Raw genomic sequence first — 15,814 nt, forward strand, 5'->3', positions numbered from 1 at the left:
CTTTCCAGATTGCCTGTGTTTGGGTGGGGCAGGAGTGTGGGGAGGATCAGCCCATGCATCCTTTCTCATTCTGGCAAGGGCTTTATCATTATTTGACATATTTATATATTCACCCTTTCTCTGAGTCAGTTATACTTTATGACCTCACTTAAATTGCTGAATGAAGAGGAGATTGTCTTTGGATATATAATTCATTCAGCAAATATATGTTGACATACTAGGTGTCAGGCACTGAGAAAACTTTTTAAAAACTTATTTTCTATTTCTTCCATTTTAAATGTCTTCTTTATCTCCCTCACATCCAAACCCCAATCTTCCTTTAAATCCTACTTTACTTTCTGGCCCCCACAGCAAGTCTTTCTTATCTCCTTGGCTACTCCTTAGATGTTATACATTCCTGTCTGTTCTGCTCAGTTGATACTTAATCATAAATGCCTTATAATGTACTTGTTTTCATGATTTTTCCTAAAAACAGTATTTACAGTATTTCCTCCACAATTAATCCCAACTTAAATGCCATTTCTATGAAACCTTCCGTGATCCCTGCATCTAGAAATACTCTTTTGAATTCCCGTATCACATTTCCTGCATTTTTTGGAACCAATATTGCTCTCTGTCCTACATTATGGTTATTTGTATACATATCTAAGCCATTATCCTTTTTTCAGACTGAGAGGTGCTTGAGGACATGTACTATCATTATATCCTCAAAGTACTTACCCATTTACTTTTCCCATGTAAATACTTGGTACATACTTTGTAGATGATCTTCTAAGATCTAGCTCTAAAATGCCATGTTTTGTGAATGAAGGAAAACTTGATTGGGTGATTGACCTAGAGGATCATCTAGTACAATTGCCATCTCATTACTAAATACAATGTGAGTAAACAAACAACATTGTAGTACTGGGATCATTTGTTTACCCAAAGACAATGCGAGATCATGTTTGGTTTTCTTTCTGATTTTTATATGCTAATGTTTTTAAGTTTTATACCTAGAGGTCGGATTTCTGATCTGTTTATTATCCCCAACTCAGCTTCATCATCTAGCCTCAATTTCCTTATCTCTGAAATTATATGGTAATTTATGATTATAAATAATGTAACTAAAGCATTGGACCCAGTGCCTGATATCTTATATGTATTTCATAAGTGGAGGGTCTCATCATTTTTATTATTTTCAATAATTTGTTTCATTCAAATGTTGCTGTGTATTCGGAGAGGAGGAATGTAGATTAGTGGGACAGGATACTGGATTTAAATGTCTGTAACATGCTAAATGTTTTGTATAATGTACTAAAAGATGTTATTTGTGTACTTAGACAAAATAGATACGATGAGGAAAAACCAAGCTTTAGGATTATTAAGGAGCAAAAACCTAACTCTAGAACCCAATCCAGATATTTCAGATCACTAGCATTTCTACAGTTTGTTGTAACCTCAAACTCACCATTTCTAAAATAGAGCCCTTCATTACCCCTAGATTCTTTATCCACCCCTTGTTCAAGACTCCTCCTTTTCACTTCCCTGGTTCTGCAGCTTACCATCATAGTAGTGGTGAACTTATTTAAACTCTGCACTTTAATTTTCTCATCTGTGTATTAGGGATAATAACAGAAACTACCTCATAAGCTTGCACTAAGGAATAAATGTGTTAATTTTGTAAACACTTAGAAGGCAGCATGAAAGCACAGGAAGCAGTGCGAAAATGTAGTTGTTGTGGTTCTCATATCCCATGCTCAAAAGGCTGGCATTAAACTCTTATCTTTTCCTCAGTTTCCTCATCTACTTAAATGCCAAAGACTGTTTTTATTTTTCCTTTGTATCTTTTTTCAGTTTCTTTCTTTTTATTCTAACTTCCACCACCTTAATTTAGGCAAGAGGTACAAACAATTAGCCTGCAGACCAAATACAGCTCACCCTTTTTATTGTTTCCCATAAAATTTTTAAACTTTCATTTAAAAATGTATTTTAAATTAGTAATTTATTCCACATGGTTCAAAATCCAACATATACAAAAGGGTATACATACAGTGAAAAGTCTCCCTCCTATTTCTGTCCCCTAGCCACTCATTTTGCCTTACTGGGGGCGGCTAAAGTTATCTGTTTATTAGGAATCTGTCCAGGGATATTTAATGCATATCAAGCAAATGATGGGTATATATATATTTTTTTCTTCCCCTTTGCCTTTAATACACAGATGGTAACACTTTCTGCATATTGTCCTACAACTTGCTTTGTTTAGTTAAAAATATACTTTGGAGATATTCCCACGTAGGTACATTTTTTAAAGCCTCATTCTTTTGTTTGACTACATAGTTTTTTACTATATGGATGAGCCACAATTTTTTAAAACAGTCTTCTATTGATTGATGTTTAAGATAATTCCAGACTTTTGCAGTGTTGTTTGTAATAGCAATAACACTTTGTACGTAGTGTATTAGGGGACTTGGGCTGCCACAACAAAATACCATTGACTGAGTGGCTTAAGCAACGGAAATTTATTTTCTCATAGTTCTTGAGGCTAGAAGTCTGAGATCACGGTGCTAGCATGGTCAGATTCTTGTGAAGCCTCTCCTCCTGAGTTGTAGAAGGCCACCTCCTCACTGTGCTCGTTTGATTTCTTTGTGCAAGTGGGCAGAGTGAGCTCTCTCTGGTGTTTGCTCTTATATAAAGAAACTAATCCTATCAGATCAGAACCCTGCCCTTATGAGCTCATTTAACCTTAATTACTTCCATTTGAACCACATGTAAAGGTCAAAAAGAATAACCTTAATTACTTCCATAAAGGCCCTATCTCCAAATATAGTCACATTGAGGGTTAAGGCTTCAATATATGAATTTTGGGGATAACGCAATTCAGTCCATAGCAGTATGTCAATTTACCCATTCCCACATTTTAAAAAATTGGTTGATTGCCAACCTTTCAAAATCAGATTTCACTTAAAATCCTAGAATTTCAGTTTCTCTTGAATAATTAAAAGATACTGGCTGGGTGCATTGGCTCATGCTTGTAATTCCAACACTTTGGGAAGCCAAGGTGGAAGGATTGCTTGAGGCCAGGAGTTTGATACCAGCCAGAGCAAGAGCAAGAGTCTATTGCCACAAAAATTAGAAAAATTAGCTTGGTGTGGTGGCATGCTCCTGTATTCCCAGCTACTCAGGAGGCTGAGGCAGGAAGATCACTTGAGCCTAGGAGTTTGAGGTTGCTGTGAGCTATGAAGATGCCACTGCACTGTAGCCCAGGCAACAGAGCAAGACCCTGTCTCAAGAAAATAAAAATAAAAAAAAAAAAGGAAGATACTGAACCAGCATTCCCTCTTGGCAATAATTACCTAGAGTTGATAAGCCACTTCCTCCCTCCAATTTTAGACAGGACTTGTATTCTCCATTCACCATGCTCCTCATGTGGTCTGGGTGGCCTTAACCTATCTGGCTCTTCTAGACGTTGAGATTGTGGTACCTATGGAAGCTCTTACCACAATACACAGAATATTCCAGTACCTTCTGGTTCTCCCTTGATTCTTTCTGCCCTCTCTACTTTGAGGACCACTGCAAGGATATCTTCCTTAAAACACATTTTTAAAGTTATGCTACTCTGATTTACTGGGTGTCTACAAAGTTCTAGGCATCATGCTAAAAGCTGATGCTAAAAACAATTTGGATGGGACCCTTGCCTTCACAGAGTATATAGTCTACTTTTCCTCTCATCTGGATTTCCTTTCTGCCTCTTCTTGACTGATTCTAGTTCTTCAAGGCACACCTCACAACAAATTATTTATTTGTATTTTTTCCCTGACTATTCTGTTCTTAGTAATCTCTTCCTCTCCTAATTAGTGTTCATATCCTCAATTCATAATTCAGTATTACAGCATCTATTATCTTATAATGTTTTATTGCTATTGTTTTATGCATAATTTTGTCTCACCACATAGACCTGGGATCTCAAACTGAAATCTCTTAGGGGCCCAGTAAAATGAGAGAAATATATCCTGTCTAAAGGAGACAGCAACTGATCATATCCAGCTATTTTTTCTCTTTTGCGGATGTGGACTCCGGTTGTAAGATCTCCCAATTTTTTCATAAAAGCAATACATAGAATTTTTTTAGAAAAAATATGAAATCTCATGCTTTTGAAAGGTAGTTAGCTAATTCTATTTTAATTTTTAACATCACTGTGAGAACGAGGCTAGCATCTGTAGTGGGCTGCCAGTTTTCTCTATCTGACCTAGACTGCAAATTCACTGAGAGTAGAGACCAGAGACCAAGAACTTTGTTTTCTTCTGTCTGGTATTATCTATCCCCTTCCCTGCCACAAACACACATACAGTGTCTACTGTAGAATTGGCTGTTGAGTAGATCCTCTGTAAAGACTTGATTATGATCAGAAAGTTCCTCTTTAAGTTGACCATGATCTCCAATAAGTAATATAGCAGTTCTGCTTTTTCCAAATACCTAACATGTGCCTTTGAAGACAATTATTAGGCCAGCTTTCTTTTCCCCTGCCCTTTTTTGCCAAATGTAACCATCCAAATTCCTTAATCTAGCTCCATTACAAAAAATGATCCTTTATTTCTCTAGAGTTTCTTTCATTTTTTCTGCGTTTCTTTTCTATTTCTCATTTTCTTTGACATACAAACTCACAAATAAGATATAATATCCTCAGAAAGATCTTCACAATGCTCAGTATATATTTAACTTTGATTATTTAAAGTGAGTTATCCCAGCTCTTTTGTTTCTTCCTGTACTTTTAATGATCTAGTTTTCATCTTCAATTAGAATGGGAGGGGATGTGCTGTCTGTGAATCTATTAATTTTTTTGTTTTTAAAACTGATTCTGATAAATATACACAATAAGTGGTACTAAAAGAAGAATAACACACCTTCTCTTTTTTTGTAGCTAGATCTTAGAATAGCTGTATAGTGTTGAATTGGTCATTGCATTGATCTGACCTTCTGGGGTTCTATGAACTGAGATGGCCCAAGACTCTTCTAGAACTCCTTGACCTGGTGCTCCTGAGCCATGTATCTCACACAGTGACTGGAAAGGCTAATGCAATAGACAAGGTCTCTGCCAATAAGCACCTGTTGTACTAAACATGGATGAGGACCATTGTATTGTCACAAAATCTTTTTGGTTGCCACAGTGGCACCATGTTTAATTTGTTGGAGTATACTGTTGCATAAAATAATGGCATAAAGTGATGAAGAGAATCACATGAGATTTTCACGATGTTGCAGAGTAATGAGTTTTTGCTGCTGTGGCTCTTTTTCCCTTTTCTAAAGTGATGCCTCAGTGCCAGTCTGGAGTTGTGATTTCTGGAGATTTTGTCTTATTAATATGATTAATGTCATGATTACTGGAAACCCTTTAATACTCTTTGCAAATGTTCAATTGCAGAGTTTGCTGTGAAGGTATAAAAACACCTCCATTATTATTATTTTCAACTTTAGCAAACTATTCCAAAGTGCAGTGTAGTAGCAAGTATTTTAAAAGAGAAAAAGAGCTTTGGTATCAGATATCATACGTGGATTTAAATCCCAGCTGAGTAATTTACCAGTTTATGTGACTTTGGAATTACTTAATCTCAGTTAGCCCATATTTCCTCCTGGGTATAATGAGATGAAAAGCAGTATCCACCTTACAGGGTGATTGTGAAGGTTAAATATGTTGCATTAGAAATGCCATAGGAATGAAATGATATGCTATCTGGGATTTGCCTAAAATATCCATTGAGATGGGGGGTAGGCTGGGGTACAGATAAAACAAGATTTACCATGAGCTGAAAACCACTGAAGCTGGAAGTAGGCACATGCCTTTACTTTTGTATGCACTTGAAATTATCGATAATATTTCTTTACATGCTGTGGGAGTGAGACTCAAGTTTACCTAATGGTTTGTAGAGAATTTAGCTGTCCTTCTTGACATCAGTCTCACAGAAATGCAGAAATTTGAGACAATTATTATGGATTTTCTATCCATGTCCTTTTCATAGAACATATAGAATGTTATGAACTGGGTGGGACCTGAAAATGGCTAAGTAGTTTACTCAAAATGACACTGCTAGATGACAGTGGGACCTTTTTTAGAATCCAGGTCTCCCAGATCCCAATTAAATGATTTTCCCATTGTTTCACACTGTCTTCTTTAACTATAGAAATTTTAGTATAATTTCTGTCAGTTTCTTGCATGTAAAATGAATTATTGTTTAAACATAAATGTACTTGTTCAATGGGGATTTGGGGCAAGGACACTAGTTCTACATATCTGAGGTTATATTTCTATAATACTTTTAAGTCTGTTCTTCCAACTGATTCTCACAGGGGCTGTGAGGTAAGTGAGAAGGAGTTATTTCTGCTTGCCACCTTAAGTGATGTAACTTGCCCAAGGCCACCCAACAATTTGGTGATTAAACTACAACAAAAACTCAGGCCTAGAGTTTATTGAGCCTCAACTCCACTTGTATTACCAGTTTTAGATTTTTATCATAATTCCTCTTAGCTTTCACCTTTTCCAGAATGAGGAATCTTAATCTCTAACACATTCCAAGGTAATTTTTCATTCATGCATATTTGTTTTCTTTTTGTGGAAAAGAAAATGGGGCTTAACATGAGGGGAGGGCAGTGGCTGAAAGCACTAGAGGCTATGTAAGTGATATTGTAGAACGTGAACTTCTGGGAGAATGGAGATACATGTGTCAGAAATCATAGGATATTTTTACTGTAAATGGTTTGGATCTTAAAAATGTAACTATTTATGTACTTTTTTTATTTTCTGACAAAAGGAGCCCTAAAAGCTTATATGGAGATTTTACATTTACATCTTATAAAGAATTTTTACATGTGTTGTCATGATTGGTCTTCATGACACCTGTATGAGGGAGCAGGGCTAGACTGGTGTATCCCCATTTTGCAGGTGAGAAAACAGAGGCATAGAAAGGTCAAATAACTTGCCCAAAGTCATAAAGCTCTTCTCTGGTCCGATCACCTCATGTTTTTATTACCTCACACTACTTCACTACTTCAAGCTTAGCTGGTTGTTGTAGTAATAATGTAATACTCAATTTCAGTCTTTCTGTCACTGTCATTCACTCATGGTATGTGCTGTCAGCTTTCACTTCTTTTTGTGGTAATATGTTCTCTCCTCTTAAATTCCTGTTCTTTTTAACATCCCAGTTGGCCCCCGCTTCCTTTTATCTCAGTCTAGGTAAGCTGAGAAGGCAAACTGCAGGGGTTTCCCATTTTAGAGCCCCTTCCAAGTACTTGCTGTGGTGGTGGTTCCTGTAATTTGGACAAGGTACCTCAGACACCCTTTAGCTTTTGTGTATGTTGAAACTCCTGAATAAGAAAGTCATAGAGAGCTGCCTAATGAAATGCCACAATTGGGAGTTCTTAGAGATTAGGTTTTCCAGTGGTGCCTATGGTGATAGGTGTGAGCCTATTTGGAGGAAATGGGAGAAATTGGAGGTTCTCTCTTTATTAGGTAGTTTGTTTCTAGCAACCATTTACCCTCTGCTGCAAGATCTGCTTCAAGCAGAAGTTGGGGGATACCACTAGCACCCAGGTCCAGAAGCATTATAACTTCATTATTGTTGCATTGTAGCTCTAGATTGCTGAGGTTCCATTCTCCTCTCTGCTATTTACTAGATGGGTGATTTGAGTTTAAGCTAACTTATCTCTCAGTTTCCTCATTTTTAAAATGAGGAAATAATAGTGACTGTTACTAGGGTTATGAGGAATAAATGAGCTTATATATATATGTGTGTGTGTGTATGTGTATATTCTTTTAATGGAACAGTACTGACACATAGTAAGTATTCAGTGAGTGTTGGCTATTACAGTTCTTTTACCACCATTCCATTGTTAATATCATGCTACAGAGTAACCTTAATCCTGAAGGTTTTCCCAAAGGCCCATCCCAACACTACTCTCTATTCCCCTGGAAGATATACAGTAAAACAGTATGCAAATATATGTGTACTCTAGTCCTCCTTTATTCTTTTATAATAATAAAAACACAGACAACAGTTTTTAAAAACTACCTATAATCTCAAAACACTAAAACATTGATTTTCATTTTTTAATAGTTCTAGCATTTCTTATAGGTCAGAGACTGAAAGCAGATGATATCTGCTCAAGATCTTCCAAAGTGATTAGTTTTATTGTTCTTAAACTTCTTCTTTTAGAAGACAGCTTTTCAGAAAGAAGGTACTTACCAGATTTGAGGTATTAGAAAATAGTGAGGGAACATTGTAATTTGAGTCATAGGACAAAAGTTTCAGTTCTGATTCCAACAATTTTAAACTGTGTGAGCTTGGGCCTCCAAATTCATTATCTGTTAAAAGGGAATGATATGAAAGCTTTCCTTCCTGTAAAGCTATGTAGATACACATGAGGGATTATTATTTGCATTGTCCAAATGCTCTATCCTATTAAGGCACTAGGTTCCTTCTTTGGCCTGTGTGTCAGCGTTCCCAATGCTCTGATTTCTTTTTAGTTTTAGGCTCTAATGACTCTGCTTTGCTTCCTTCTTGAACAGTATACCTTCTTACTTCATCTCTAGGTACTTCTTTCCTTTCACGGTTGGCCAAAGGGTGGGATGTATTCTTTTTGTTTTGCTTTGTTTTGTTTTGTTTTGGTTTGGTTTGGTTTGCATCTTCTGGCAGGGATGTGTTCTTATTAGCCAGTTACCTGCTCCTGCTCTTTGGAGGCACTGCTAACTTTCATAAAACAAGCAGGTCATTATAGGAAATGCCACTCGGGTACAAAATAAACTTAGGAACATGACAAAAGTTACATAATTGTATCAAATTCCTATGGTCATGGTCTCTGGAATATGGTTTGTGATGTCCTGCATATATGAGACATTAACCAACTGGGAATGGGGCTCAATCATCTTCCCTCTTTTCTTCTCTATTTCCTTCTCCAGTACCCCTGCCCTTAGGAGAAGGACCAGAAAGTCTAGCTCCCAGGCACAAAAGCTTGAAGAGTCAATACTAATAGTATAATAGTTATTATCTCAAGTAGGTTATTTACATTTCTGACGTTCTTCTATCTGGGTGATTCACATCTCAATGGCTCAGGACTTAGGACAAACTATAACCCTCTTTGTGTATTTCCTTAGTACTTTCCTCACTTACAGCTTCTGTGCAGCTGTTGGTGTCTCTTAGGCACTTAGAGCAGCAATTCCAACTCTAGAGAAAAGCAATAGGCTCATAAAGCCACCCCCTGCCTTTTTTTCCCCCGAAAACTAAGCCTTGTTTAAGACATTCTGTGTGCCCTAATTTTCTTCAATTTTCAATTCTGCCTGGCTAAATATTTTTTAAAAATTTGAAAGAGAAGGTTATACACCTTCCCAACTGCTTTCCCTATAATCACACTCCTACCAACATTTAAAAGGTTGGCCAGGCTTAGTTAATGTCTATTTCATTTGGCTGTTCTTTGGGTGAGAGGGCACTAACCAGAAATTGCTGAGACATTCCTAATCCTCAGTAATCCCCCTTATGCCATTTGACTAAAATATTTGTGATATGGGAAGGGCGAGAAGTATTTTTCAGGCTCCTTGATTATTGCTATTAAAGCTTTTTTTAAATTTTAATTTATTTTTTTTGAGACAGAGTCTCGCTTTGTCACCTGGGCTAGAGTGCCGTGGCATCAGCCTAGCTCACAGTAAACTTAAACTCCTGGGCTCAAGCGATCCTCCTGCCTCAGCCTCCCAGAATGCTATGATTACAGGCATGAGTCACCGCGCCCAGCCACTATTAAAGCTTTTGAAGATAGGCAGCTATAGTTCTGGATATGGCTCTAGCCCTTGTCATTCCCATGATCATTTATTCATTCATTTGTTGGACGTCAGTATGTAGTATGTAGAGATATTCTGCTTAAAGATAGGGATACAGAGAGGAACAAGATTAGGTAACTATTGAAGGCTTACCTGGTGGTGAAGGAAACGGACAATGCTTCTTTGTGCCAGATACTGTTGCAAACAATGATTAACTCCATAAATCCTCATAATAACTCTATGAGTTGGTACTGTTATTATTCCCATTTCACAGATGAGAATACAGACACAGGAGGCTGGAAAAACCTAGCCCAACATCTTATTGTTAAGAAATTGCAGAGGAAGGATTTGACCCTAGATGGTCACTCTAGAGCCCATACATTTTACCACACTTTGATAGCAATGTGAAGTATTTACTAGAAGGGGAAGTGACTGGGAGATGACAAAGAGCTAGGTTTAAGAGATATTTCTGCAGTATAATTATTACACCAGATAACTAGTTGACTAAAGATGGAGAGAAAGGAGTCAAAATGACTGACTCTCATGTTTTTAGATTGATGGACTGGATTGATAGTGGTGCTACAAGTTGAGATTGGAAATATATGAGGTAGAGCAGGTTAGTGAACTCATTGAGTATAAAAGACCTGTTTGATACTCAGGAGATAATTATTCTGGGCCAGAACTGAAGATTCTGAACATCAATCATGATGGTGATTATAATAATGGCTAATAGAAAACATTTTATATGTCAAGAATTAAGTATATTTACATATATAGTCATGTGTCACTTAATGACAGCAATACATTCTGAGAAATGCATCCTTAGGTGATTTTGTCCATGTGTGAACATAAGAGAGTGTACTTACACAAACCTAGATAATATAGCCTACTCTACACCTAGGCTATATGGTATAGCCTATTGCTCCTAGGGTATGAACCTTTACAACATGTTACTGTATTGAATACTATAGGCAATTGTAACACAATGGTAAATGATAGTGTATCTAAACATAGAAAAGATACAGTAAAAATATGGTATAAAAGATAAAAACTGGTACACCCATATAGGGCACTTACTATGAATGGAGTCAGCAGGACTAGAAGTTGCTCTGGGTGAGTGAGTGAATGTGAAGGCCTAGGACATTGCTGCACACTACTGTACACTTTATAATCACTGTACACTTAGGCTATATTAAATTTATAAATTTTTTTCATTAATAAATTAACCTTAGCTTACTAAATTTATTTTACTTTATAAACTTTTAATATTTTTTAGCTTTTTGACTTTTTAATAATAATACTTAAAACACAAACATTATACAGCTGTGCAAAAATATTTTCTTTTTTATATCCTTATCCTTTAAGCTTTTTTCTATTTTTAATTCTTTTTTTTTTACTTTTTAAACATTTTTTTTAAAAACGAAGACACAGGCCAGGCGCAGTGGCTCATGCCTGTAATCCTAGCACTCTGGGAGGCTGAGGCAGGGGGATCACTTGAGCTCAGGACTTTGAGATCATCCTGAGCAAGAGTGAGACCCCTTCTCTACTAAAAATAGAAAAAAATAACCAGGCATGGTGGCACATACCTATAGTCCCAGCTACTCAGGAGAGTGAGACAGAAGGATGGCTTGAGCCCAGGACTTTGAGGTTGCTGTGAGCTAGGCTGACACCATGGCACTTTGGCCCAAGTGACAGAGCGAGACTCTGTCAAAAAAATAAATAAATAAATGAAATAAATAAATAATTAAAAAATAAAAAAACCTAAGACACAAACACATATCAGCCTAGGCCTACAGAGGGTCAGATCATCAATATCACTGTTCTCTACCTCCATATTTATCCCACTAAAAGATCTTCAAGGGCAATAGCAGGCATAGTGCTATCATCTCCTCTGATCACAATATCTTCTTCTGGAATTACCTTCTAAAGGACCTGCCTGAGGCTATTTTACACTTAACTTTTTTTATACGTAGAAGGAATATACTCTAAAATAACAATAAAAAGTATAGTATAGTAAATACATAAACATAGTCATTTATTATTATTGTCAAGTATTATGTACTATACGTAATTGTATGTGCTTGAATTTTATATGACTGGCAGTGTAATACATTTGTTCAGACCAGCATCATCATGAATACGTGAATGATGCCTTGCACTATGACGCTACAATGGCTATGTTGTTATTATGTGGCACATGACTGTGTTAACATGGAGTCCTCACATTAATTAACTGTATTAAGGCAATACCATTTTTTCCTATCTTGTCAGGTGAAGAAACTGAGGTTCTTAGGAGCTAAAATAGTTTGTCAAAGTCACTCTGCTTCCTCAACCCGTCTATCTTTTAATCCATAGGAATCAAAGAAGACAAGACAGGAGATGGTTCTTGTAAGTTGTACTGGCTAGAAATAATGAAGCCTAGTTGAAGGTGCTGTGAATGAAGGGGGAGAACTGAATCCTCTCCATACTCTCCAGATTTTTCTGTCAGGAAAAGGAAGCCAAGGAAGCTCTCCTGGCTTTTTGGTGCCCCCCTGTGGACTATACAAGAGTTACCTGACCTAACATTCTTTTTCTACCGTCCACATCTCCGTTTCCTGTCCTGAGAATCAGAGAAAGCTTAGCTACCCTCTCTGCCACCTCTTACTTCATAGTTAATTACACCTCAGATATCCCTCATACATAACCTCTCTAATTATCTTTAATTTTCTCCCACTCTTTTTTAATTCCTATACTTGAGAAAACACATTTCCTCACTCTCTTTTTCTATCACTATCATCAAAACCCTTCACAAATGCATTAAACGCCTACCATATAACAGGCAATATTCTAGGCCCTTGGCATACATCAATGGGAAAAAACAAAGATGAAAATATCTGCCTACGAGGAGCTTAAATTCTATTGGAAATAAGAGTTGTCTGTGTTCTGGCCTCTACTGTTCTAATTCCTCACTACACTTCCTCCATTCACCTAAAAGAAAACCTAAGAGAAAAACTTTAGACAAATTAAATTTAACAGAATTTAATTAAACAAAGAACGATTCACAAATTGGGCAACCCAAGAACCAGAACAGGTTCAGAGTGACTCTAGGACTGCCACATGGTCGGATAATATTTATTGACAAAAAAAGAAAAATGACATGTGAAAAATGGAAGTGAGGTACAGAAACAGCTGAATTGGTCACATCTCGACATTTGCTGTATTTGAACAATTGGCTACCTGTGATTGGCCAAAATCGTGTGGTTGGAGCAAGAGTAGGTTACAGTCTATTTACACATTCAGTTAGGTTACAGTTCTCTATATACAGAGAAACCTTTAGGCCCAACTTAAAATATGTAGGGAGGAAGCTTGAAGCTAAACTTAACAAACCCCACTCCCCAGAGGCTCCATAGAAGCCTTAGGGACAGTTTGAAATCCTTTAATTCTAGATGGACAGATTGAGGCTTAGAAAGAAAAAGCCTTTGCCAATATAGGATGTGACCTGGGCATCTAACTCCCAGGTCAGTGCTCTCTGCTATACTTGCTGACTCTCCACATGTCTGGTTGGCCCAGAGCCCAAACTGATAGTAATAATGGGCCTAGTACAACCTCTGACACAGTGATTATGCAATAAATATTTAGTGAGTGAATGGATGTATATGTGAACAGTTCTACTCATATGCCTGGATCAAAGAAAAGTCATGAGCTTTGAGATAAAATTAGAGATACTTTAAAGTATCAAAATTCTCTAAACTCTGATAATAGCTCAGAAGTCTTCCTCATAATCCCCATAGAAGTTTCCTTGTGTGTTACTGCCTTCTAATTAGAAATGGTTCCTTCAATTACCGACATTCAATAAATAAAGGAATTGTTTTTAGGTTCATATTTTACGTTTTTGTGTTGTTATGCTATAATTTTATATCCTTGCTAATTGTGTGTGCATTTGTTTTATTTTAACTGCATTATGTCTTAAATAGCTATTGTAACCTTTAAAATGAACACTTCCACAGGTAAATGTATCTTATACCCCAAACAATTAATTGATTTATGGGCTACCCTTTGACATGCAACCAGGTCATAAGTGAGGGAACTACTTGTAATTGGCTTGGAGACACTTAGTGTAACCTGAAATCTGACTAATCAAGTCATAAACTGTGGATTCAGCTTCCTTAACCCTATGTTTTCCTTTCTAATGAGATTGGACTACAGGTAGATCAAAGAAAATCTGGTTGAAGAGGAAAACTTCTAGGTGCTTCTGGCAAGAATGACTGTGTTGGTTTAAAGCAGCTGCATGAGGCCACCAATTCTCTCCTTTCATAGGAGGAAAAGCTATCTAAAGAGGAAAGAGGAGACTTTTTATTAACTCTACCTGGCTTGTAGGTTTAAGAGATTAGATAAATAAATTGCTTCTATAGAGACATTTGCCCCTGTTCACTCGGGGTAAGTATGCACACACGAGCTTGGAACTCCTTAGACCAAGAACTAGACCAGGAAGTGAAGATTCTGAAAACTCCATAGCTATACTTATATTCTTATGAAGGAAGAGCAGGTTGGAAAGATTGCAAGAAACAGATTCGCCTCCATGCAGAGTTTGGGGGAAGGGGCCAGCTAATATTGTTGAGAACAAGACAGGTCCATTTCGATGAGTAGAATGAATCAGAATGTTTCAATGATTTCTCATTGTCTAGTAAGTCCTGAAAGACAGCACGTCTTGTATTATCCTGGATACAGCTGGAATCCATTCTACTAAGTGAAGTATCCCAAGAATGGATAAACAAACACCACATGTACTCACCATCAAATGGCTACTAATTGATCAACACTTATGTGCACATATAGTAGTAACATTCATGGGGTGTCGGGCAGGTGGGAGGGAGGAAGAGGGGATGGGTATATTTACACCTAATGGGTGCAGTGTGCACCGTCTGGGAGATGGACACACTTGTAGCTCTGACTTGGTTGGGGCAAAGGCAATATATGTAACCTAAACATCTGTACCCCAGTAATATTCTGAAATAAAAAAATAAAAATAAAAGTTCAAAAAAAAGACAATGTTCATAGAACACACACAAAGGTAAATGGCACACTTATGCATATAGTAGGTTAGATTTTATTCTAAAAGCTGTCTATCCCTTGTTTTTTTTCCAGATGTGGATCTACTCATAAACAACTTGGAGGTCCAATTTAATTCAGAAGGTGGCTCAATGGAGGTATTCAAACAGGTCAGTTATCAGGAAAATGAAGTACTAATATTGGGCCATAATAGTGTTGAGTACCTGGTAATCATTACAGAGTTGAAGCTCATTTTTCTTTCTATCAATACGTTTGGAGACTGAGAAGAAGTGAAGGAAGTGATTTCCAGAAAGTACCTGAATGCTGAGGTTTCATATTTAACTAGGGAGTAGATCTGACCTAAAAGAAATATAGTCTCTAGGAACAAGGCTATGGAGACATGATTAGACTTTCAGTACACAACAGCAACCATTTGTATAGCACTATTCCATATTGCAGGCACTATAAAAATTAAATACATTGTCTCATTTAATCTTCACAGTAACACTGTTGAACAGTGTATTAGTTAGTATTCTCCAGGGAAACAGAACCAATAGGATGGATATATACATCTCTTTCTCTCTCTTTTTTGGGTAGGGTGATCAGGCACATATTTATGTAAAATATATCCTGAGTACCTGCTGTGAACCAAGCCCCATGTGATATGCTGGGGAAAAATATTTATTATGTGTCATCTTTTTTGAAGGAATATACAGCCCATCTTCACTTATATCTCTCCTGTAGTTTTCTCAACAACACCCCATCTATGCCAGGCCACACCCAGTATAAACTACCCTCCCCCCCAGACACTATCTACCACATAGCTCTGTTTTATTTATTTATTTATTTATTTATTTATTTTATTTCAGCATATTATGGGGGTACAGATGTTTAGGTTATGTATGTTGCCTCATCTTTTTTGAAGGAATATACAGCCCATCTTCACTTATATCTCTCCTGTAGTTTTCTCAACAACACCCCATCTATGCCAGGCCACACCCAGTA

At 37.0% G+C, this 15,814-nt stretch overlaps 1 protein-coding gene across 1 annotated transcript in view; it reads left to right on the forward strand.

Moving 5' to 3' along the window:
* Positions 1-15,814, forward strand: part of KLF8 (Kruppel-like factor 8) — a 66,985-nt gene that overhangs the window by 2,832 nt on the left and 48,339 nt on the right. Inside the window, exon 3 of the mRNA XM_012662409.1 lies at positions 14,906-14,979. Coding sequence (XP_012517863.1) covers positions 14,906-14,979 — 74 coding nt within the window. The remainder of the gene's footprint in view (positions 1-14,905; positions 14,980-15,814) is intronic.

This window comes from Propithecus coquereli, unplaced genomic scaffold, assembly GCF_000956105.1.
Source record: "Propithecus coquereli isolate 6110/MARCELLA unplaced genomic scaffold, Pcoq_1.0 Scaffold762, whole genome shotgun sequence".
Taxonomy (NCBI): domain Eukaryota; kingdom Metazoa; phylum Chordata; class Mammalia; order Primates; family Indriidae; genus Propithecus; species Propithecus coquereli.